This window comes from Lemur catta, chromosome 15 (assembly GCF_020740605.2).
Source record: "Lemur catta isolate mLemCat1 chromosome 15, mLemCat1.pri, whole genome shotgun sequence".
Classification (NCBI taxonomy): domain Eukaryota; kingdom Metazoa; phylum Chordata; class Mammalia; order Primates; family Lemuridae; genus Lemur; species Lemur catta.
Genome location: NC_059142.1, coordinates 7,589,110 through 7,614,283, shown reverse-complemented (window position 1 = coordinate 7,614,283; position 25,174 = coordinate 7,589,110). Strand labels below are relative to the sequence as shown.

General features: G+C 35.9%; 1 protein-coding gene and 1 non-coding gene across 4 annotated transcripts in view; one reads left to right on the top strand and one right to left on the bottom strand.

Annotated features, from left to right (window-relative positions):
- MAP2K4 (mitogen-activated protein kinase kinase 4) overlaps positions 1-25,174 on the top strand; it is a 127,325-nt gene that overhangs the window by 9,915 nt on the left and 92,236 nt on the right. Inside the window, exon 2 of one of the 3 annotated variants that reach the window (XM_045527068.1) lies at positions 1,432-1,464. The exons of the other annotated variants lie outside the window; for them this stretch is intronic. Coding sequence (XP_045383024.1) covers positions 1,432-1,464 — 33 coding nt within the window. The remainder of the gene's footprint in view (positions 1-1,431; positions 1,465-25,174) is intronic. 3 annotated transcript variants of the gene reach the window in all.
- On the bottom strand, positions 4,755-4,913 carry LOC123621405. The gene has a single exon (XR_006729133.1). It is a non-coding gene; the product is annotated as a U11 spliceosomal RNA (small nuclear RNA).

Here is a 25,174-nt window from a genome sequence, read left to right as displayed (position 1 = left end):
AAAGTTGAGTGTTTCCACAGTCTCCTCTTCAGCTGTGGTAGGAGGTGAGTTTTACCTCTTCTCTTCCAGTGGGTTGGGAAGAAGACTTGTCTGCTGCTTCCAGTGAGCCCTTTTCTCTTGACTTGTGCTCAGCTCCTTTTGCCTGGTAGGAGACCGGCTGGCTTTTAGTTGCTTAGCCTTAGAAGACCCATGGATCTGTGATTTTTTTTTTTTTTTCTGAATTATGTTCCTGCTGCACATTTGGTGAGGCAGCATATTGACCTTCAGTGGCAGGGCCATTTCAGATTTGCCCCAAGGACTTCTTTCCCATGAAGTCTCTCCCTGCCCACTTCTTCCTGCATTGTCATTTGTGTCTTTAGGTAGTCAGCAGTGGGTGACTTTTATGGTGCACCAAGGGTACCATCATGTCAGAGAGCTCCATTAGGATTTTTCAGTTTTTGTACATTATTGATATCTTCTTAGAATCCTAGGAATTTTGATAACCAGATGGGAAAGACTACTTAAACATATCCTTCCTTCAGTACTAGTTCTTTTTCCTACAGGTTTTCATTGAAATTATATAAACACAAACTCATTCTAAATTTTCTTCCCCCATTTTGTTCCCCAAAGCAATAATATACACAAACATAGTCTACCACTAAGAAAACCAGATATTCACTAAATAAACTAGAGAGTGAAAGAAAGCTTTTATTTTAAATGTATTATTTTACTGAGTACATTTTATAAAAAAATTATGTCTATATACAATACGTATATGGTATAACCAGATCTAATTGGATTTGAAAGATGTGTTTATGTTTCTAAGGGGAATTCACACTTTTTTTCCTGTAACTTCTGAAGTCTTTCTTTGCCTTATCATTCCTAGAGATGCCATCTTTTTTTCAGGCCCATTTTAGAAGAATTTTAGCCCCTGTTCAGCAATTTACCGTCTCATCGTTTGGAGTTAGCTAATTGACTAGAAAATGTTGCTTTATGTGTGTTTCACAATTTAAGAACTACTAAAACTTTTGAATCATGGCTGATAGTTAATCATGGGTAGTTCTAAATCAGTAATTTGAATTAGCAAAATAATGTATAATACATTATGAATTTGTAGGTTGAAAACATTGAAAAAATTAACAACCATCTTAAAAGTTTCTGTTAACTTCCAAGAGCTAATAGCAGTTCTTTTTATTGAATAGATATGAAAAATTAAGATAGTGTAACAGAATTTAAACTTGATTTCAGTTCCATACAACACAATACATTGAAAGAGCTTGAGTTTTTAATGAAAGCCCATGTGTTGCTGTTGTCTCTGGTGGGGGTAATGTGATTTAAACTGGTGTTGAGTTAGCTTTATTCAAAATGTAATATAAAAATGCAATGTCATGTTCTAATTTCAGTTTGTATGATTTACAGTAAATGAACTGGAACTTATCTCTTTTACTTTAGGCTTTCAGATAAACTTCTGTGAAAAGGCACAAAGTAAGCTACAAATTTTATGATATTATGCTACTTATTTTTTTCATATCCATCTTGGTATTGGGAATGTATCCTCTATTGTTTCAACTAACCAACCATGGCACTTTTACATTAAAAGAGCTTCCATTTTTCATTCTTTTTTCAAATATAAAAAAAATTTATTGTTATATTCTTGGTTATAAATTATTCTTGTTTTCACTTGAAATAAGAGCAAGATGTATATAGGTATTCAGATGTATATAGGTACAGAAAGATGTATATGGGTAGATAAAAATGTATATAGATATTCAGACTTAACCATAATTTAATTCACAAGTTGAAGGAAATTCATTTTAAGACTTTGTTGCAAAAAGTATATAGCTATATTCAGAGATCTTGTGCTTTAAAATTGACTTATTTAAAACTATACATTGAGTGCATTTTAATTTTTTTTTTTTTAAACAAAATTATTTCTTTGCCTCTTTCCCCAGCATTCTGTATTGGAACATTAGTCTTCATAGAATATAGAATAGATTTTCTATAAAAAAAAAAAGCAAAGTTTATAAAGTTAAAACAAATGTGTTTTAAACTTAAATGTCATTTGTATAAAGTGCAGTTAAAAAAATCCCGTCTCAAGGAGACTACTCTCTCCAGTTAATGTCAAAATGTCTCAAAATCTAAGTAGTTTTAGCTTCTGCTTATTTATTTATGAACTAGTGAAGAATGGTGACCACTCTTTGATATGTATCATTCTTAAGAAAATTGGTTCAAATGAAAAAAGTTTAACTTGGTGAAAACATTTCTGCTACTTTTAAAAAATTTTTTTGATGGTATCAAAATGCTTAGTTTCCATTGGCTGACCATTGTGACTCCCTTTTAAATGTTGTTAGCAAAAATCTATTTCTTGAATGGTTCAGCCATGATATACATATATAATAAATAATAGAGATAAGGTAGCCAGGCCTTAGGATAAAAAATTTTAATTGGTCTATTACTGTTACCCTTCCCTTGCCTTAAATAATAAACTAAAATTAGTATATGATTTCCTGCCCATAGTGAACCTACGTATATATGTATATCTATATGTAATGAAGTTACAACTGCTATTTTATGCTGTCTTTTAATTGTAATACATTCACTGTGATAATTTTTAGCTTTCATTTACATTTTAACATAAAATACTTCTATTTAGTGTTTAATGTAACAATATTTAGCTTTTATTTATATATTGACATAAAATCAAATTTAAGGAAAAAGTCCTGACTTTTTAAAAATTTAAAATTGTATTCACATTATTCTTTTCTGTAACTTAGTTCTATTGTGGGCTTAAAACAAGAAAAACATATTGATTATATTAAGTTTAAAATTGTGTATGTGATGTCTATAAGTAGCTCTGTAGGTAGATTATACATGTCTTTGGATTTTCTAAAAGGTTCTGTCTTTTTTTTTGGTTATAGAAATAATAGGTTTGTAGTGTAGCCTGCTCTGATACGTATGGAATCTAACAAGACAGACTTGGGACAGCAGAACCCTTTGGAACTTAATTATATTGTGCTAGGAACATATGTATTCCTACTTTGACACTTGCTTTTGGTTGCCTTCACTGCCTCTTCACATTGTGGCTGCTTTCTCCTGGCTTTTCACATCTCCCTTTCTGTTTCTTCCTCTTCCCCTTGGAAGGACCCTCCTCTTTATTTTCCAGCTATTGGGATTCAACACAGTTAAATTCATTCATTCATGAAGCACATATTAGACATCTAGGAACCACACAGTGAGCAAAATTCTTGGTACAGGAATGAATAGAGTAGGTCCCTGCCCTTAGCAGGCTTGTAATATAATGGACTAGAGTTGATCCTTCATTGATTGTAAGTGTTCAATCATTGATGCCACACATAGATTGATTAGTGGCTGGAGCCAGGGTGAGAGTGGTGCAGGAGCTGATGTGTACTGGGTGCCTTTGCTCCTGCTGTTCTCTCATGAAAGAGCTGTAAGTGTCACAGTCACTGCTTTCTTGATTGTAGACCATATTTCGGGATCCAGTGGTGGGCCTACCCTACTTTGGAGTTAAGCAGAGCTGTCTGTGCTGGTTTGGATCTCAGTGGAAGACTCAAGGAATGGGAGCATATAGATTCAGGGAGGGGAGGAGTTGGTAAGGATGGCCAGCCCCAAGTTGACAGCATTTATTTTTATACTATCAGTGCCTATATTTTAGTGCAAATTTTCAGTTGCTTACATATATTAACACTTTTTTCCAAGGCTGGTTCTGTGATTTGCATAACTTAAAAGTATAGTTTTGTAATGTTTGCAGACAATCTTCTGGTTTGCTCTGGAATACAAACATTACTTTTATGTTAAAAATGGTCACTCATTTCTTTAAAAATGAAGGGCTTGGAATCATCAAAGGAGTGATTTCTCCTCTGTTGGGGCACACTTTAATTCCAGAATCTCCAATTTTATTCTAAGGGTGTTTCAGAGTTATCAGATAAACTTGTATTTAATTCATCAAAAATAATTATCATACAGTAGTTATAGGAGGGGATGGGGCAAAGAGCACAAAATTAGATATTGTTAAAGTCTGGTAAGTTTTGAGTATTGACTGCTTCAAGTGCTCAATTCTCCATCACAAATCATAAAGATTTATTGTAAGTTGATTCTGATGACTAATGGAAGCTCTGAAGGATTAATTTTTTTCCATTGTTTGACTTTCACATAGTTTTTGTTCTTTATATTGCTACATCACTCTATTCTAATCAGTTTATTACAATTGCCTGTTATAAGTTAGTAGAGTTTTATTGGAGATGTGTGCATATGTGTGCATATGCAACAAATAGAGATTACATATTTAATTTGGGAACCAGATTTCTATAGAAATTCAGTGAAAATCCACTCTGCACCTCATGATCTTCCTTTTTATAGATTATAGTTTATGCATTTATCTCTTTGGTTTTCTAAGTACATATGTTTATTTAAGGTGATATATATTTATTTTAGATGGTAAGAAAATAAAATTTAAGTTATATTTAAGACAACAGTGTCATATTTCTTTTAATACTGTTGGATCAGTGGATGTTTTTGGAATCTGAGTATAAGAATACTTTAGGGAAAAACTATCCATTTGTAAATGTAAAGTTGTAAGTGTAGAGCTCCTACATTAGAAGGTTGATTAAGTCATCATTTAGAGATAATGCTTTTGTACATGTAAAGGTATTTATGTAATTTATGACCAAGTTTGAATTATCTCATTGGCTTTAATGAGCTAACTTGTAAACACAACTCTTTAGAATATGATTTGCTTGTTTTTAAAACTAATTTTTTGGGGTGGTGAAGATTTGCCTAAAAACATTGTTTGTGTTTTTTTTTCACCAGCTTCCCAACTACCAAAAAATTACTCTTCTGAAATGTCTTAATGTTTATTCTGCACGAAGAGCAATTGAGTTGCCCTGTGTGTACCACTCACAACAGAAGCCCTTCTTTTTTTAGAAACAGTTTTTGAGAAATGTTTTTATAAAGTCAAATTTACCTTAATGTTTTCAACATTCTAATTTTTTTTTTGTATGAAAATTATGACCCATTAAGGATTCTTGGGCATAGGGATTTTCCTCAGAAAATGCCTAATAATCCTGTGCTAATCATAGTGAGAGTAGTTAGGACTTTGGCAAATAATCTTTTAATAATTTAGTTTTTAGATGAAGGCACTTTTAGCCTTTTTTTTTTTTCTGTACTGCAGTGTATTATCAGTTCATGGTGGAAAAGTTGTTGAGCTGTAAAGAATATTTGGGGTAGTGTTGTGTGTCTGTAGCTTTGCTTGTTATACTTTTGGTGGCTTTAAAAACTTTTTGTGACTTTTAAAAATTGTTTAATTTGGGAATGTTTACAGAGATATAGGATCTTTATTTAGAAAATTATATGGTCCATAGCTTACTGTTATCCTTGATGTCACTAATTGAAATTAGAGTATAAGTGGTGGTGGTTTTTGGTGGCACTTTGTGCACTGTTAAAAAACTATTATTTTCTTTTTCAAAAATATCACACATTAAGCTTCTCCAAATCATTTTTAAGGTGCAATATCTGTTAGAAACCTTCCTTCTCATAGCAACAAAAGTCATTTTCAGGAAGTGTTCATGTTCTCTCCATTTCTAACGTCAAAGACAATTCGGCTACATTCCCTTTGGAATGGTGTAAGGGGAATAGGTGAATCTTGACTCTGCCAATTTACCACTGCTATAATTCTTGGGCTTTAACTAGTATAAAAACAGTTTTTCCAAGCAGATGGACTTTCCATTGGCAGTTTATCATATTCCCCACAGATAGTGATGGATATAGTGGAAGTCAGTCTAGCTTATGGCCAACCCTACAAAAGTCTTATTTATTTATTTATTTTTTTGGAGACAGAGTCTCACTCTGTTGCCCAGGCTAGAGTGCTGTGGCATCAGCCTAGCTCACAGCAACCTCAAACTCCTGGACTTAAGCCATCCTTCTGCCTCAGCCTCCCGAGTAGCTGGGACTACAGGCATGCGCCACCATGCCCGGCTAATTTTTTCTATATATTTTTGGTTGCCCGGCTAATTTCTTTCTATTTTTAGTAGAGATGGGGTCTCACTCTTGGTCAGACTGGTCTCAAACTCCTGAGCTCACAGCCTCCCAGAGTGCTAGGATTACAGGTGTGAGCCACCTCACCAGGCCTAAAAGTCTCATTTTTCAACTAACTTCATCATATGTATAAACTTAAATAAACTACATTAACCTCCAATAGCAGCAAATGTCGTCATTTTGCTAGTTGAACTTTACCACTACCAGCAAAGTGATGTTTGACAAAACTACTGTGGTTGAACAAAACAGAATAGAAAGGATGTACAGTTTTTAACTGAGTCCCCAGTTAAAGTGGTTTCAATTTAGCTTATAAACTTAGGGTGATGGTTTTCAAATAAGGTGCAGTGAATATTTGAATTCTCACTACGTGGTTTTATGAGTGTTCTACAAATCTAGACAAAAATATCTAGATAAGAAGATGCTTTGAAAGAAACTTGTGACGTTCATCTTAGTGTTCATCTTCTCTTTAGTTTGGTAGAACTGCCAAAAAAACATTTATCAGAAATGAAAATCAAATGAATACAAGCATTTTTCACTCCCCTTTAAAGAAGCTCTTACAAGGATAAGTAAACAAAAGCACAAATGTAACAGTTAACAAATCTATAGGTACACCATAGATGGATAGATAGATAGATACAGATACTACCAGTGGTAGGAAGTGCTGGGATCTTTAAAGGTGAATTAAATCTGGAGCCTGCTCTGAAAAAGTGTACAGTCTTTGATAGGTTGAACGTGTACAGAAAGCTATGTGGTAGAAGTAATGATAGATAATTCTTACTGTGTGCCAAACCCTGTTCTAAACACTTAATATTAACTCCTTTAATTGTCACAACAACCTTATGAAGTAGGTATAATAGTTATCATAGATGAGGAAACTGAAGCACAGAGGTTAAGTAAAATTTCCAAAGTCATACAGCTAATGAGTGGTGGAAATGTGTAACCTTGTCTGCTCACAGGTTCCATGTTGTAAACCATTACATTTTACTGATTCTTAAAAAAAGAAGTGGGTGTTCACAGGAATGATTTTCTAAACCAAACCGAATATTAATAGCTTTTGAAGTATCTTCACTTGCAAGTGATCATGAGATCTTAACCTACTATTTTTATCATTTCTGATTTTCTGGCCCCAGAGAGTTTCATAATATTATCCAGTAAGCCTTACTGAACATTAAAGTAGAAAGATTCCTTCTTGTGGCTCTGAAGCTAAGGACATAGGGGATCTACCACTATGGAAAAAAATGTTTAATAAAAAACTAAAACTCTTCTGGCCTAGACAGAGGAAATTAATTGCTCTAGGATTCTCAAATGACTTGTGTGCCTGGGAACAAGACTAATAGGTCAGGAGACTGGTCAGTCCATGGACAAGGTATCATAGCCATGAGATGTGTGAGGGCAGACTGTGTACAGACTCCCTTAAGACCAAGTTGATGCTTTTAGTAAAAGACTTATGTCCCTCTGCCCCCAACTTTCTTTTTGGCAGGGGTGGAAGAAGGAACATCATTTAATTTTTTAAAAATACTTAATGATAGAAAATTTCAAATAGACACAGAAATAGAGTAATATAATGAATCCCTATGTACACATTACATAGCACCAACAATTATCAACATGTGGCCAATCTTATTTCATTTGTTTTCTCTCCCTGTACCTATTGCTACTGAAATGTTTTAAAGCAAATTCTGATTATCATTATTTCATCCACATAAATGTCAGTCACATGTCTTCTAAGTGATAAGGACTCTTAAATACATAACATCATTACTATTATTTCACCATTAAATGAATGAAACAATATTGCCAGATAGCTACTCAGTGTTTACATTTCCCCAAAAGCCTTATAAATGCCTATTTATGTTAATTTGTTCAACTTGAGACTGCAACAAGGTCTAGGAGCACATTGTGTTTGGTTGATATCTGTTAAGTTTCTCTAAATCTGTGGTAGTTTCATCTTCCCTCTCTTTTTTACCATTCATTGAAAAAAATTGGTTCATTTATTTTGTAGCATTTCACACATTTTGGATTTGGCTGATTACATCCTGTCAGTGTTTAACATGTTCTTCTATGCCCTGTTATTTCCCTTTAACTAGTAGTTAGATATAGAAGCATCATTAGGTAGAGATTCAAATTTTTGGTAAGAATACTTTACAGATGATTTTGTGTGCTTCCTGTTATGTCACATCAGGAGGCATATGATTTCTGGTTGTAGCTCTTGTTAAGACTGACCATTGGGCTTAGGTGCTGCCAGTGTGATCCATATAGTATAAAGTTCCTCATCAGCCTTTCACCTGATGGTTTTGGCCAATTAATTCTGTCTGAAAAATTATTTTATTAGGGATAGGTTAACTCTTCTTTCTAAACAAATGTGGGCTCTGCAAATAGTAGCTGTATCCATCCAAAAAAACAAAATTTGTGTTTGAAGTATACCATTGAAAGCAAATTGTAGAATTAAGCATTGGTCATTTCTGACTTAACTGTGCCAGTATTGAAGGAAGGATATGAAAGTATATGTCTATATGCACACATTATGTACAAACATCTATTGGGATGTTCTGTATTGTGAAAGAATAAAAACTGGATATCTATCCTTTTTGCCCTGGAACATAAGTTGACCTATTCATTAATCAGCAATCCTTAATCTCTGAAGATAATCAAAGGCCATGTTAAGTAATAAGATAATAAAACATTCTCTGGTGAAGTTGAAGAACCAGTGAATATGCAAGACTAGTTCTGTCAAATTAAGATCAATCCCAAACTAGTGTCTAGCTTTTAAAATTTGTATGCAATTTTTAGAATGCTCGGGTCCTTCAGGGCATTACCTTCCCTGTACTTGGGAATCAGATTTAGTCATGAAAAGTCAGTTTGGTGAGGATAGAAGTAAATGAGAGTTCTCCTCCATGATTAAAAAAAATTCTGATAAACTATTTGTGTTCCAATTAGCAGTTAACTTTTTTAGTGACCAAAATATTGTTGTCCAATAGGTGTCATTCACCCTTCAGCAGCAATAATTTCTTAACCAGATCTTTTTTACTATTCCTATTGACATCCAGTTTTTAAGTTCTTTAAAACCCTTATAATGTTTTAAAACAGATTTGCTTTTGATTTTCTTTCTTGGGTCATGTGTAAGTAACAAATTAGAAACATTTCAGTCACAATATTCTCATGTACTATATATACATGAAGTAGATAGGATGCAAGATACCTTCTTTGAGTGTCAGTCACTCTCTTGATTATTCTTAATTTAGTCTAATCTTTTAAAAACCTCAATTTGTGGAATACATTTACAGGCAACAAATAATTCTTAATTGTGTCCCCTAAGAAATGAAAGTGTTGTTCATATCTTAATATTTTTGAGATTGGGAGATATTTAATGAGGATCGAAAAAAACTATTCAGGCCGGGTGTGGTGGCTCACGCCTGTAATCCTAGCACTCTGGGAGGCCCAGGTGGGTGGATCGTTTGAGCTCAGGAGTTCGAGACCAGCCTGAGCAAGAGCAAGACCCCCATCTCTACTAAAAATAGAAAGAAACTAGCTGGACAACTAAAAATATATAGAAAAAATTAGCCATGGTGGTGCATGCCTGTAGTCCCAGCTACTTGGGAGGCTGAGGCAGAAGGATTGCTTGAACCCAGGAGTTGGAGGTTGCTATGAGCTATGCTGATGCCATGGCACTCTAGCCTGGGCGACAGAGTGAGACTCTCTCAAAAAAAAAAAAAAAAACCAACCAAACAAACAATCAGAAAAACCCTATTCAGATAGGAAGAGAGGAGTATGATAGTGCTGTAGTTATTGCTTATACTAATACAGTAATAGCTTTGTGTAGAAGATGCCTGTTCATTTTCCACCTTTGTTGTTTGCTTTTGTAATAACACAGTTGGATTTTAATTTAAATTGGACTGTAAATTGTTACTTAAAAATATCTTAAAAGAAATTATATAGTCTAACGCAGCACTGAAATAGAAAGAAAGTGGAATATACAAAAGAGTGCCATGTTGTGCAACTCATGGCAGTTAAACGGCCAGATATCTTTTTTAAAGCCAGGAGATGGATGATTAATTCATGTGTCATGAAGTTCTATCATTAGGAGCATTTCTCTAGTGAAAGCTTCTTGCTAACTTTTTCAGAAAACCTACTTAACTTCCAGTTATATGTATTTTGATTAATGGAGAAAAAATGAAACAATAAATTGGACACATCAAGAAATAGAGGTAAAACATACTATTGATTTCTGAGTGAAACTATTTGTCCTGAAGGTGTTAAATCAAAAACTTGAGCTTGAATTCCTTATTAATTGAAGATACATTTGAGTTCCTATGACTTGCTGGGTGCTGTTATGAAATGTTCTGAGTCCTTAGACCCATTGGTGTATTCTCTCTAATTTCCAATGGTCAGAAGTCATCTCGATGAGTATTTAGGTTCTGAATGTGAAGAATGCTGATGTTCAAATGTTGATTGTATTCCTGAAGAAGGGGTTATTATTTTATAGGTAAATATAGTGTGCTGTTGATGATCAGTTAAACATTCTATACATTTATAGTGATCTTTTTTCCTCTTCCTCTCCTGTTATTAAATTATTGCTGACATTTGGTAAGTATTTTAGAATTGGAGAAATTGTCTTTTAAATAAAGCTTTACTTCAGCTTTAGGTAGGTAGTGCAAGATACCTTACTTTCCACTGCTTCAAAGCTCTAATTAGTTTGTATTTTGAGTGCAGGTTGTCTCTAGTTATCAGTACAAATGGTCAATAAAATTTAGCCTTACTGACATATAAAGGTGTCATGTGGTGGTAGCAGGTTACCTGAAGGCTATCTAAATGGTCCTAATAAAGTATATACAGAATTACGTATGTGAACTAAATTGATTCTTCTTTTGCCTTTCTGGATTCCTAAGAACATGTCATGGTGAAAACTAGGCTTATTATAGGTTAAGTTTTATACGGTGGTGTGAATTTTTTGCTTTGAGGATAAGGTGATTGGTCAATTGGGTAAGAGAGTCAAATGTGCCCTGGAGAGTGGAGAGAAGTCAGCTTGGAATAAAAAATTATTTAATAACTGTGATCCATTATGGAGCCAGATACAAAGAAAAGGAAGGAAGGTAGATTCTGATTTTCCTGAGCAGGGTAATGTGAGGGGGGACATATATGCTCATTCTTTGGTTTAAGAAGATGTTCTTGAAATCAAGAATCTGCTGGGTATTTGAAGGACATCTCTCTTGATAATGCTTAATGATATTTTCTTTTTTTCCTTTTATTTTTTTTAGAGACAGAGTCTCTGCCACTCAGGCTGGAGTACAGTGGCACAATCATAGCTCACTGCAACCTCAAACTCCTGGGCTCAAGCGATCCTTCTGCCTCAGCCTCCTGAGTAGCTGGGACTACAGGCATGCGCCACCATGCCCAGCTAACTTTTTAGTTTTTTTGTATAGAGATAGGGTCTCGCTATGTTGCTTAGGCTGGTCTCAAACTGCTGGGCTCAAGTGATCCTCCTGCCTTGGCCTCCTAAAGTGCTGGGATTACAGACAGGAGCCACTGTGCCCAAACCTTAATAATATTTTCATATCAGCTATTGACATATGTGAAATTAGTGTCAGATCCCACAAGGGAAAGGGCTCACTGCATCAAGACTGTCCACACTTAAGATGCCAGCTGCAAATGGGATGTCCAGGATACCCACACTTCTGCTTGGATGACTACAAATTTGGGGCTCCCCCCCTGCCAAGTTTGATAATTTGGTAGAATGGCTTACAGAACTCAGGAAAGCACTTTACTTACTGTTACTGGTTTTTTATAAAGGATACAGTTCAGGGGACAGCCAAATGGAAGAGATATATAAGGCAAGGTATTAGGGGTGAGGGGACAAGGAGGTGGCACAGAGCTTCTGTGACCTCTCCAGACACACCATCCTCAATGTATTTTATCAATCTGGATGGTCCCCAAACCCTGTTGTTTAGGGATTTTTATGAAGGTTTCATTAGGTGGGTATGATTGATGATGTCTTTGGTCATTGGTGATTGAACTCAGTCTCTAGTCCTTTTCCCCTTCTTGAAGGTGTGTGTGTGTTGGGGGGGGGGGGCGGGGTGGCAGCTGGAAGTTCTAACTTGTGTGTGTGGCATGAGGTGGCAGCTGGAAGTTCTAACTTGTGTGTGTGACACGGGGTGGCAGCTGGAAGTTCTAACCTGTATTAGCTGGTTGTTTTTTCTGGTGACTCTCCCCTTTCTAGAAGTTATATAGGGGCCTTCCAAGACTCACCAGACGCTTGCATAAATTCAGATATGGTTGTAAGGGCCTCATTGTGAATAACAAAAGACATTCCTGTCACTCAGGAAATTCCGAGGGTTTTAGGACCTCTGTGCCAGGAACCTGGGGCAAAGGCAAAATATAGTTATGTTTTTCACTATACCGCAGGTACTTCTGTAGCAAAACTACCTTGCACGCATAGGCCCACAGCTTTGAATCTGTAAGGTTTCTAGAAGGGTTAATCTGTAGTTATCTGGAAAGAAGAATGGGAGCCGAATATCATTTTAACTACCATGTGGTTGGTTGATTTTCTGTTGTGAAAGGATTGACAAGGCTGTTTCCTTTGAGCAAATCAGTACTTTCACTATGAAATTGCCTGCATCTTACAGCTTTCTTTATCCTAATCTATATGCTAATGAAGTTCATATAGAATTGAAGTCCAGAAGAGTTAATTACTCACCAGTCTGGCTTTCTTACATGGTTAATAATATTATTCTAAGTAAACTTTCCAAGAAGTCAAATCTGGTTGTTTTGGTAGCTCTTCAATTTTTGTGCTGTTGTGAGTAGTTTACCTGTGAGCTGAAACATAGATCTCAGCTCTGTGGCCTGGGCCACTTACTAGAGCTCTAGGTCATTGTCCTTTAGCCAAGAACAGACTTGTTTTTCTTTCATTGTGTTACACAGGTATTTTTTTTCATCACATCATGGCACATATAAAAAACGTTTGGAAGGAAGTACTGATTGAAAAACTACTGATGGTATAGTTATAAAATAGGGTTAATGTGCTTATTTCATTTAGAGTGGTAAAAAGTTAAAACAGGGTGGTAATAGGATGTTATGGGGTTTACCACGAAGGAAAACTAAGTGTTTCAAACCATGTTGAAAAACAAACAAAAAAAAGGAAAAATAAATGTGAACTAAGACCTGTGGGCACTTTGGTTCCTTGCTAGAGTTCAAATAAGAGCTTTCTGCATTCTTTGGAGAGTATGTGTTACTTGTACTGCCTTTGTAGTGAGGTCAGGCTAGAAGCCACTCTATGGACTCTGAGATATTGATGGAAATCAGAACAAGTCTTATGACCTCCTGACTTAGCTTTTGTAAGTTTGCAAATTATGTTCCTTGTCCCAGTAGAAAGATGGCTACCAAAAGGTAAGAGTCAGTTATGTGTATGGTTTTCCAGAAATCTGGATATCTTGCTACGTTGTAAGACAGGAACTTAAAACTTCGGGGTACTCATGAGGAGCTTAATTAGAATGTTGAGGAGTCTGATTAGGAGGCATAGGATACCATAATGGCATGCATATTACAGAGTAAGAGATCACTGTTGAGTGTTCTACATAGAAAATTTTGTTGGTGTTGATCAATATAGGGTTTGTGTCTCACTTATCTCCATAGGGTTCCTGTTGATATGTTCACGAATGTGAGGCTCAAAAACATAAATACCCTGTGGATTTGGCAGAGTTTTAGATATTATGTGGATTTAAAGTGGTCTGAGCACCTGGATAAAGGCTCAGCTTTTGTTTACGCTTGGTATGCTATAAACATTTCCCTTTTCCTGCTAGAACTCACAGCACCATATGTAGCAATAGTGCTTCTATGTGAATGGAATTAGTGCAAGCACTTAGTAGGTTAGTCTTTTCTTCTTACTAAGGATTGTGAAAGATGATGGTATAAGAGAACTCAGAACTCTATTTTTTTTTTCTTCGAGACAGAGTCTCACTGACACCCTGGCTAGAGTGCAATGGCGTCATCATAGCTCACTCAAACTCTTGGGCTCAAATGATCCTCTTGCCTCAGCCTCCTGAGTAGCTGGGACTACAGGCACCTACCATGACACCCATCTCATTTTTCTGTTTTTAGTAGAGACAGGGTCTCTTGCTGAGGCTGCTCTTGAACTCTAGAGCTCAAGCAGTCCTTCCACCTCACCCTCCCAGAGTGCTAGGATTACAGGCATGAGCCATGAGCCACCATGCCTGTCCAAGAGAATTCTTTAACACATAAACTGCCATGTGAGTTGTATTTACCTCACACTAGTTTTGTGCCTGGGACCTTGTGAAACGTATTTCTTCCCATCTCTTCACCTTGGGAGTAACTCACACATCTCTTCACTTTGGGAGCCACAAGAATTATTTTTCACATTGCATATAACTCATGCACAGAAAACAATAAAAAATAAGAAATTTTTCATTAAATTAGAAAGGATTGTTTTGTTTTTGAAGTTTTTATTCTGTTTTCCTAATAAAACACCGTGGCCCCCAGGAAAAATTTTTTTTCTAGTGTGGCACTAAAAAATATGTTAAATGAGTTGGGGGTGGAGGTGGGGGATGACCAGTTAAGGACTCAGAATTTTTAACACATTATTTCTCTTCTCCTATAAACCAGGGGTGGAGATATATTAGCAGTAATGGCTTACCACCTTTTGGGTATCTGTTTGGAAACTTCTCAGGGTGATTGTGTAATTGTGTAATTCTATCTCTTAGATTCCCATGAAATCTGCTTGCAAAATCATTGGAGCACGGAGTTGGGGGTTGGGGATTGTGTTGGATAAGCTTTTCTTTTTTCTTGACTATTAAAATATTGTTAACTTTAGCCCATACATATACCTCCAAAACTCTAAAAATATCATTTGTAAAATATGAAAAGATGGTAAGGGTATAGAAATGTCCAAGTTTTCTTAGCAAGTGTTTGAAAGTGCCTGTAACTGTATTTTAAGGCCATTTTTAAACTTGTTTTCTAGACCTTTTAATAGGATTGAGTTTAGAGAACAGATTGGTTCCTTTTATAAACCTCTGATATAAGTGGCAAGAACATTGTAATTAAAACAGAAACAGTGAATGCTTAGTGTAAAAAAAACACAACACAGAAAAATAGAAAAAGTAAAAAAAAAACAAAACAAAACACCCACCTATAATTCTAGCACTTTGAATTAATCATGAGTGACATTTTGGAGAAAGACCTGTGTGTGTGTGTAAGTTATACATACATATGTTTTACTAAAATTTTAATTTATTAGTTATATTACTTATTGCCTAATTTTTAAAAAAGTTACTACTATTAAAGTTTTCTAATGTTAGTAGTCTTTTATAGTGTTTTTCCTTGGTAGTATTGTATACAGTGTTACAGTTATGAATGTGCCACAATTTTTGTAGTTAATGTAGCATAGATATCACTACTTTAATAACTTCTTTGCTTAATCTTTAATTTTCTTTGGATAAATTCTTAGGGATGGAGTTATTGGGTTAATTGTAAGGATATTTCGAGTTGTTTGCTAGATATTGCCTTCTGGAAAATGGACCAGTTTATGTTCATGATAGTAATTTGGTCATTTGTCTGTGTTAATTTGTTTACTGAGTAAATGTTACTGACTTATGTGTCAGGCATAATTCTAGGCACTGAGGCACCTAAGAAGAAATAGAATTTCTGCCCTGCTGGCAGATAACAATGATATGGTGGGTGTTAGGGTGAAAATTCTAGTGGGTGCTCACGGTGAGGGTGGAGAAAGATTTCTCACACAGAGATTAATATATAACAGTAAAAAAAAACTTTATCTTTTAGGAGGACAGAGAATGTGTTAGAGAGAGACACAGAGAGACAGAGCAAGAGAGAAGGGGGGCAGAGAGAGAGAGAGAGAGAGAGACAGCGTCGCATCCCAAAGAAAGAAAAGGGAAATACCAGCACTGAGGCCAAGTGACTTGCTGATTTTAAGGGGGACGAAGAGAAAGAAAAAGAATTGTGATGACTGTCAGTTGATAACAAAAGCAGCAGCAGGTAGATAGCAAAAATTGTGAAGATGTCAAAGTCCAAGACTTGGTTTCCTGCCTTTCCTTGGAGAAGGGACTATCACAGGAGATGTGACTCTGTCCTTAAGATATGGTTGAGGCTGTAGCTCCTTCTTCTGCTGTTTACTCAGGAACTCTGTAAAAGCAGATTCTCAAAAAACAATTTTGAAAGAGAGATTTACATCTACATCTCTTTTCTGCCCATTCACCTCTTTTCAGAAGTTGTGCAAAACAGAACTCCTGCAGGGTGCCTGTTAGTGAGGGAACTCATAGGTTTGATCTTTAATTGTTACTGGGGAAATTGTAGGATTAGGTATTTTCCTGTTATTTTTGCAAGGCCGCCCCTTTCAGTGGGGAAGGTAGACTTTAATCAAACAACCATGAATGTAAAAGTACAGCTGTGATAAGTTCTGAAGAAGCTATCTACTTCTTCATACCCTTGTTAACATTGATATTAGGAATTCTTTTTATTTATGTGCAGTATTAAAGGCAGTAATTGTATTTTTTTGGTGTAACTAGAAGAATTATTTTTCATGATACTGGCTTATTTGTATTTTTCCTTTTGTTAATTACCTGTTCATGGTCCTTGTTTATAAGTAAGGCCCTTTTATAATGTGCCCGCCACGCCCCACATTTGGATTCTGTAGTTAAGACAAAAGTATGTTCTTTTTGCCCCTAAAATAACTCTAGTGATCTCACAGGAGAACTGGGGACCAAAAAGATTGAAAGCAAGTTTCTGCTAAAATGGAATCTATTTGAGCAGTTACATAATCATTGTGGACAAGCATCTCAAGTTCTGTTTTTTCAGTAAAGCCTTGACATTTGTGCTGTTTTGATAACCACAGTAGGTCCTTCTTGGATTAGTTGACTCCCTGGGTAATTTTTAGGAGGTTGGACTAATCAGGACTTGGCCAGAGGGATTTTTAGTTCAGCCTGAGGAATTATGTATTTGCTTGTTGGTAATAAAGACTTCTGGCTCAGAGTCTGATAGGAAATGATGCTGTTATTGGCTTTAATTAAGTGATAGCTCAAAGGTGTGGCTGCCTGTAGAATCCCATAATGATGGCACTGTGCATAATTGATGTACAATTACTGGTGATCAGAGACTGAATCAGAGAATGAAGTATCAATTATGAGTTTCTACTAATAGGTTTAGGGGGATTTTAGGACATGTCGGGAGCTTCATTCCATGAAACTTGATAAACTCCCTATTTTACTATGACTAAATAAGTTTAAATTTTTTTTTTCCTTGTTGGATAAAGAGCTTGGAAGCAAGTTTGGGGCATTTAAGCCTTCAAACTCCCTGAAGACTTCTGTTAACCAAACAAGAGTCTCATAATACAAGGGCCTCATAGTAAAATGTAGTCTACCAGGTACGATGTTGTGAGCCTGTAGTCCCAGCTACTCAGGAGGCTGAGGCAGGAGGATTACTTGAGCCCAGGAGTTTGAGGTTGCAGTGAGCTAGGATGATGCCATTGTGCTCTAGCCAGGGTGACAAAGTGAGACTGCCTCAAAAAAATAAAATGTAGTCTGTGAGTAGAATGCTTCTTTTGCCTTTGTCTGGAGTCGCTAAGAATATGCTAGGAGCTATTAACCCTTTTGTTTCAAAGCAGTATCCTTTCAGGAACTGATAGAGGAATAACAGAATCTTTGATATTCCAGGTTTAAAGAAAATATTTCTACACCAAGTAAAGGACTGTGTATGAATCATCTGCCAGAGGCTGAGAATGCTGAGGGTAAATTATTTCAGTTTTTTGTTTTTGGCACCAAGCCTTTAAGGCTCAAGCTTGTCAGATGGGGAAAATGTTTTAACATTTAGGAAGCATGGCTGTTGGTGATCTGCTGTCACCCTGGTTTAGGACTTTGCCATCATATACCTAGACGTAATTGATAATGATATTATGAATATTATTAATATAGTTGGTAATAAAGCAGGGAAAAATGAGTGACTGTGTAGCTGACTCTGTTATGCACAGTAATGCCTTTACTCCTTACAATGCCCCTATGAGGAAGGTATTATATAATATTGATACCATTTGGCAAATATGGGACTGAGACAGAGAGGTGAAGTTATTTGCCCAAAAGCATATGGCTAGTAAGTAGCAGAGTTGAGTTTCAAAACTAGGCAGACTGGGACTGCTACTCTGTATTGCGTTTTCTTCCCCCCACCCCCCTGCCCCACCCCCTTGTATTGCTTTTTCTAGTTTCTAATTTAGTGCTGTTGGGATGCTGGATTTGGATAGAAGTAGGGATTTTTTTTATGGGATAATAGTTTTAAAGAAATCTACAAAGCAAGCTGAATTCCTTTTTCCTTCCTTGTGCCTAATATATTTCATCAGTTTAAAAGCTATCAAACAGACTTTGTTCATCTTTCTTTTCTGGAGATTTTAATAATTTTCAATTAGGTTTTTAATATGTACTTTAATACCATAGTATTTACCACCTTTTCATACCTACCATTTGCCAACCATTGCATATTTAAGGTATAGTAATCCCTACCATAACAGTGCTGCCAAGTAAGGGACTGTTTTTATCCTGATTTTACAGATGTATAGTTTATTAGACCACAGAACACAGAAATGTCCCTGTTTTTATGTTTTCTAGTATTTAAATGGTGATCATTTTTCATCTAGCAAAATTAATTTTCTTCCCTATTCTTACTCATTAGCCTCTTCCTACACATTTCTTTTTAATTTCTTCAGAATGCCAAACAAAACAGTCTTTGTGGATGGGTTAGTCACCTTATCTATCTTTTGTCTCTACTGCCTGGCACAATAACTTGTGTGTAATTGTGATATTTCTGTACCTGTGGCTGTGTATATTATTACATTGGGCTTTCTCAAAATTTACTTTACACACAAAAGTGTAAAAATGTACTAAAAGTTGCTGTTGGGATATTTACTTGGTTTCTTAAATAAACTCAGAACAATCCAGTTTCCAAAATGTTTAGCTACATGAATGAATAACTTTTATTGATGGAAGTTTAGAGTGAGATTTTATAAATTTTTTGGTAATTGCTCACTCTTATGTATCAAAGGTGGGAGCCTGGGGGCAATATAATATTAGCTGATTGGTAGCTCACTGAATACATGGGTCCATGGAAAGCTTGATATTGCAAGAACTAACAAAGTAGCCCATTTCTTCTAATTCCAACTCTGACATCCTTCCTCTCTTTTTCTCTTCAGTTTATGAAATGTTAGATCTCTCATCACTGTAGTAATTTAGGGAGAAAAGAGAATAAAAGTAAGTTCTTTTCTACTACTTTGTTTCCTCATTTCTGAAATTGTTTGAATATAAAGTTGGGTAGTTGGAATTGTGTGTTACTCATTTCATAACCGGTGATTACAGATAATTTCAAAAGTTATTCTAGGTAATCTTTCTATTTTGAAAATGAGAATGAGAGCCAAGGGAGAAATGAGAATTTAAGGCAATCTCCCTCTGCCCCCAGTGGGATGTTCTCAATCCCATTCAGTGGGATTGGTCTGTAGGTCACTCACCAATTTTCTTAAAGGTAGGTATTCTATGAGTGGCTTTCACTTTTCAGTTCTGGTTTTCTCATTTTTTCCTGTGCTTGTTTTTAGGGAATCACCTATTCTGGCAGTGGGAGTTCCTTAAGAGGGACTAATTGTGATTGCTTTTTGATTATGCCTATCTAGCTCCTTTGGTGTGTGAGTAGTGGCTTAAAAGAGCAACTATTTAATTTTTATGATTCTATTTGTTAGTTGGGTGGTAGTTCTGCTGGTGTCACCTGAGTGGGCTTGTGTGTCTGCATTTAGTAGGTCTGTTAGGATGGCCGGACTGCTGGACCTCTCACTGCATATGGTCTTTCAATCATCAAGGAGGCTAGACTGAGCTGCTTCACTTTTAAACTCAGGTTAGCATTCCCGGAGGGTAAAGGTGGAAGCTGCAAGGCCTCAGAGAGACTTAGGTTTGAAAGTCATACAACATCCCTTATGCTGTATTCTTGTGGTTAAAGCAAGTCCCAAGGCCAGCTCAGAATGCAGAGGTAGGGAAATAGACTCCATCTATTGATGGGAGGAGCAGCAAAGTCATATTGTAAGAAGGGTATGGACACAGGGAGCTGTGATTCACTGGTGGCTACTTTTGTAACAGTCTACAGCTGTTGGCATTATATCAGAAAAAAATCATAGTCTACAGGCAGCTATTATAGGTCCTTCCATGATCTTTATTGCCATTAACAATGAAGAACTTTGCCATTCTATAATAGATGTTAAACATGGGCTATCAAATTTAGTGAAATCATTGTTGTTGAAGATATGTGGATTGACTAAAATATTTTAGAGATAGTCTCCATTCTTACAGGCTGGGTAGGAGGATTCTGTTTCTCTGATTCTGACCATACAGGTAACAGAATCTTGCTTTCTTATGATATAATGAGAGAAAACAAGCCTGTTAGGTTGAGTGAGAGGGCAGTGAAATATTAATAAGAAAAACAATCTGCTAATAATTTTAATCCAATAAATACTTGTTGAACTACTCTTTTGTTCTAGGTACCTACTATTAAAGGTGATTTTCAAAGTTCAAAGGTAAATCAAGATAGTGAAAAATGTAGAGCAGAAAATTGTTTACAGTTTAATGTAAGCAGATGGGAACAGAATTGAGGAGGATGAGAGGGTGGCAAGGTTGGCTTAGTATAAACATATCTCTTTGAGGACAGACTCTTTGATGTTTTGGAACCTCTAAATAATGCTGGTTCTTAATGAATAATGAGGAAATGACACCTTTTGCTTATCTGTAGAAGGTGGAGGAGAGATGCTTTTGGTACCTTAGATTGCCTAGGTGCTATAGATTTCATATTTGAGCAGTAGACTCTCAACTGCCTGTGTTGGGATCTTTGGCCAAGGTTGAACCAAACTACAGGGTGAGCTTACCTGATTGTGGAAAATGATGTTAAAGGTTTGTATTTCTTTAGAAGTTAATGGAGGAAGAATTTTCAGGACTCTTTATCATCTTGTTTAAAGCTGATGAAAGCTAGACGAGGTTTTCCTTCCAATTTCAATATTCTGTGAGTTGCACATAATTAGAACAAAGGATATTCCTATGCCTCAATGAGTGTGGATATACTTGGCCAATTCCTTGTTCTTCAGAATCATAGTTCTTAATATTCTTGACAATCTCATGCTTGGGAGTGCTTTTCTCATGAGAACTTTGAGGAAGATGTTATATACGGATGATGTGAAAAGCTTGTTTGAATAGTACTGGCTGTTCTCTTAAGACAGAGCTTTGAAACCAGAATTTTGAGGGTAGTGCTGAGAGATTTCTTCCCTTTGCCCTTTGAGTGGGACTAGGGGCTGCTCAACTGCCCAGCGAAGCCTCTGGTCCAGCTGTGTTTCTAATTTTCCCAATGTGTTAAACAAATATTCTCATTTTCTATATAAGCCATGATATGAAAAAAGGCACTATTGCCCTGAGGGATAGAGCAGTGCTTTGGAAATGTGATGAGGACAGATACTGTTTTCCTTATCAGTCAGGGTCTTTGGTTGCAGACAACAGAAACTTACTCTAGCTAATTCAGCTGGCTAGACTGAGTTGTCTGTGGCTGTTCATGTCAAATTTATTCCTAGATCAGTAAACATTTGAAAGCGTTTTCTATATCAGGCACTGATCTAAGGTTTTAGGTACACAAAGAATCTCTCACAGGAAACTCCTTCCATATAAGTAATTTAAGATGTTTGATCGTGCCTGGTTTCTCTCTTGCTGTAGTTAAGGGGAAGCTCTCTTTATCTCTGTTGACTGGTTGGGAATTGATTGGTCCACCAAAGGGGTTATAATCACTAATTTATAATCTTTTTGATTAGTTATTTTAAACGCTGTTGTACAAATATTTTAATCTCTGTTAGCATCTAAAATCTCCACAGGGTATTTATAGTATTACTTTCCTCCTTTTCTCCCTATGAAAGTTTTTCAGGCTTTTGAAAAAAATCCATATTAATGTCCTATTTGTTTGTATTTTCATCATTAAAAATATCTGAATACATGGTGATAGGGATTGCCTTTCAGGTTTTTTTTGTTTTGTTTTGGTGGCTCTTGAGGAAGAGAGAAGTTAAGGAGAGAAGGACCGGCCCTGACAGAGGCTCTGGAACTTAAGAGAAAGTGATTGAAAAAAACGCTCATTTCTACAGATAGCCAGAAACAGCCTCTCCAAAGTATTATAAAAAACTACCTCTTTCTACTTTCTGTGAATGTTACCTTTGATTAATTTTGGGGGTACTTTCCTTTTGCTCCTCAAGATTGCTTTATGAGTTCATCTTAAATTGATCATCATTTGGAGAGTTGGGGGTACACAAATGGGAATAGGCAGTGTAACTTGTTCTTATCCTAACCCCTGGGCACTGGTTTAAGGCACTGAGTCATCTTTGGTTGGAGAGGCTTTGAAGTTTTACAGAATTATTTAGTAAGTATATTTTGTTAGTGAATGGTCAGAATATACACTTGGACTGTTTTTTCAGATAATTGGAGATGATTCTAAAGTATAGTGCGTTTACATCTAATTTATGTAAGTTAAGTCAAATTCTGTTAAACTGTACCTGTTGTTTATGAAGTAAAAGGCCTTTAAAGCCCCCAATTTGTTTTTTGCTTAAATGTGAATGCAATGCTGAAAAATCTCTCTCTTTCTCTTTGTATGTATTAAATACAAATGTTTATTTTTAAGAAAACACTTTGAGTAAGTTTTAATTATAGTAGTATATTTTATTTGTCTGCAAAGGTTAGCCACTGTCCCCTCAAATTGGGCTTTTGAAGAAAGAGGCAATTTTGGTATTTTTCTTTGGATAGTTCTTTGTTTTGTTATTGTCTTGCATTTTATCTTAATCTTTTATTTTTTCTCCATATGGAGATCGTGGATGATGTGCCAGCTGGTTTCAAACACATACCGCATGACAGGTGGTGCTCAGCATTTGATGTGGGGAGTTTGTGGGGATTGAGCTCATTTGAATCATGATCACAAAGGTCCTTAACTTAATCTTTTCTGCAAACAGTGTACCATATTAAGGTAACATTCATAGTTCCAGGGATTAGAACCTGGTATCTCTGGCCCAGGCCACCATTCATCCCACTACAGTCCGTCTTCTGGCTCCCAAATATCTACATCCATTCCACATGAAGAACACATTCGTCCTACCCCTGTATCCCCAAAGTTTTGACTCATTTAGCATCAATTCAAATCTAAATCTCACCTAAATATCATCAGCTCAAAAGTCTCAAATCTCATCATCAAAATTATCTAAACCAGATATGAGTGAGGCTCTAAGTATTATCTATTCTGATACAAAATCCCCTTCCATTTGTGCACTTAGAAACTAGAAGACACGTTATCTGCTTCCACAATACGGTAATGAGATAGGCATTTAATAACAGTTATTAGATATTCTAATTCAAAAAGGGAGAAAATGGAAAGACGGAATCAGTAGTCCTAAGCAATTTCAAAATCCAGCATGGCAAATTCCATCAGGTATCAAGGTCTGGAATAATCTTCTGTCTTTAAGTATTGTCTTTTCTTTCTTTCTTTCTTTTTTCTTTTCTTTTTTTTTTTTTTATGAAGGGGTGAGGGTTGTGAGGAGGGTTGTTCAGAAGCCTTGTTTGTTTTTGTTGAGACAGAGTCTCACTTTGCCTCCATGGGTAGAGTGCAGTGGCATCATTGCAGCTTACTCCAACTCCTGGGCTCTAAATGATCCTTCTGCCTCAGCCTCCTTGGTAGCTGGGACTACAGGTGTGCCTATAACACCCCTAGTTGCCCACCCCCCCTTTCTTTTTGGTAGAGACGGGGTCTCACTCTTGCTCAGGCTAGTCTGGAACTTCTGAGCTCAAGCAGTCCTCCTGCCTCGGCCTCACAGAGGCTTGAGCCACTGCACCCAGCTCTTTAAGTATTTTCTAAAGACAAATATCTAAGAAGTAAAAGAGCATATTCATTTAAAAATTTTTCTCGTATATTGCTGAACCTTGCACCAGAAAAGTTATGTCAATTTACATTTCCACCAGCAATTTATTGTATTAGTTATTCTTTTACCTAGTCATTTCTGATCAATGTGTTATCGTTATATATATGTGATATAAAACCTTCAAACTTTGCCATTGTCATATGAACAGAAGTTTTAAATGTTTTTGGTGTTAGTGCTTTTTCATATTTTTTCCTGTTTGTCTTTACTGTTGATATTCTCGCCAAGTTTTCTATTTTCCTTGATTTATGTGATGTCTTTATATAGACTTACTGATTTAGAATTGCAAGGATTTTCCCAAGTTTTAATTTTAATTTTTAAAATTTTTTATGTACAGTCAAATCTGTTTTTCTTAGAGTACCGTTTGCACATGTAGTTTGAATGTCCTTCCTCTACTTGCTGTCAGATAAAAGTGATTTTAAAACAATTTAGCACCAGAAAGGGCAAATCATGTGGAATATTCATGTTGTACTATCCTTATTTTTGAAAATGAATATGTCTGGTCTTCTTGGGAATTTGACATAGTCCTGTGGAAAGGCCATTCCCTGAAAGCTGATCTAGGAGCCATGGCCAGGAGCTCTGTGTTTTCATGCTCGCAGTCCTCTCCAACTAGTGTGATGGCTTGGTTGAATTCTCAAATCTCAGGTCTATAGTTTGAGCCCTCTAGTAAATCTGACTCCACTGAGGTGAGAAAACGTTTGGATTGCAAAGATACTTTTTGAGTTGATAGATAAAGGTATAATAAACTTTGGAGAGTGAGTGCAGGAACAAGTTATCTGTAGTATCAACATGAAACCAAGATTTGCTGCAAATGCTTAAAAACCCAACTCTGTTACAAAGTATTTGTATAAATTCTAAAGGAATTATTCTCTAAGATGTATTGATAATAGAAAGCAGTGTGGTTCAGTGAGTAAAGCATGTTACAAATAGTATCATAGTTTGATTTCAGTTGTAAGGAAAAATATGTCTGTATTTATGTGTAGAAAACAGTCTACAACAGAAAGTAAATGATTATTTTGTGGTAATTGGATTGATAAGAGCATATGAAAATTTTTAAACACTATTATGTAGACTATATATATACAATTTTTGTATATTTTTATCTTTTCTCAATTTCTTGGCTTTTCTGTAATGGAAATGTTTTACTTGTGTAATAAAAAACATTAATACCTTTCCCTT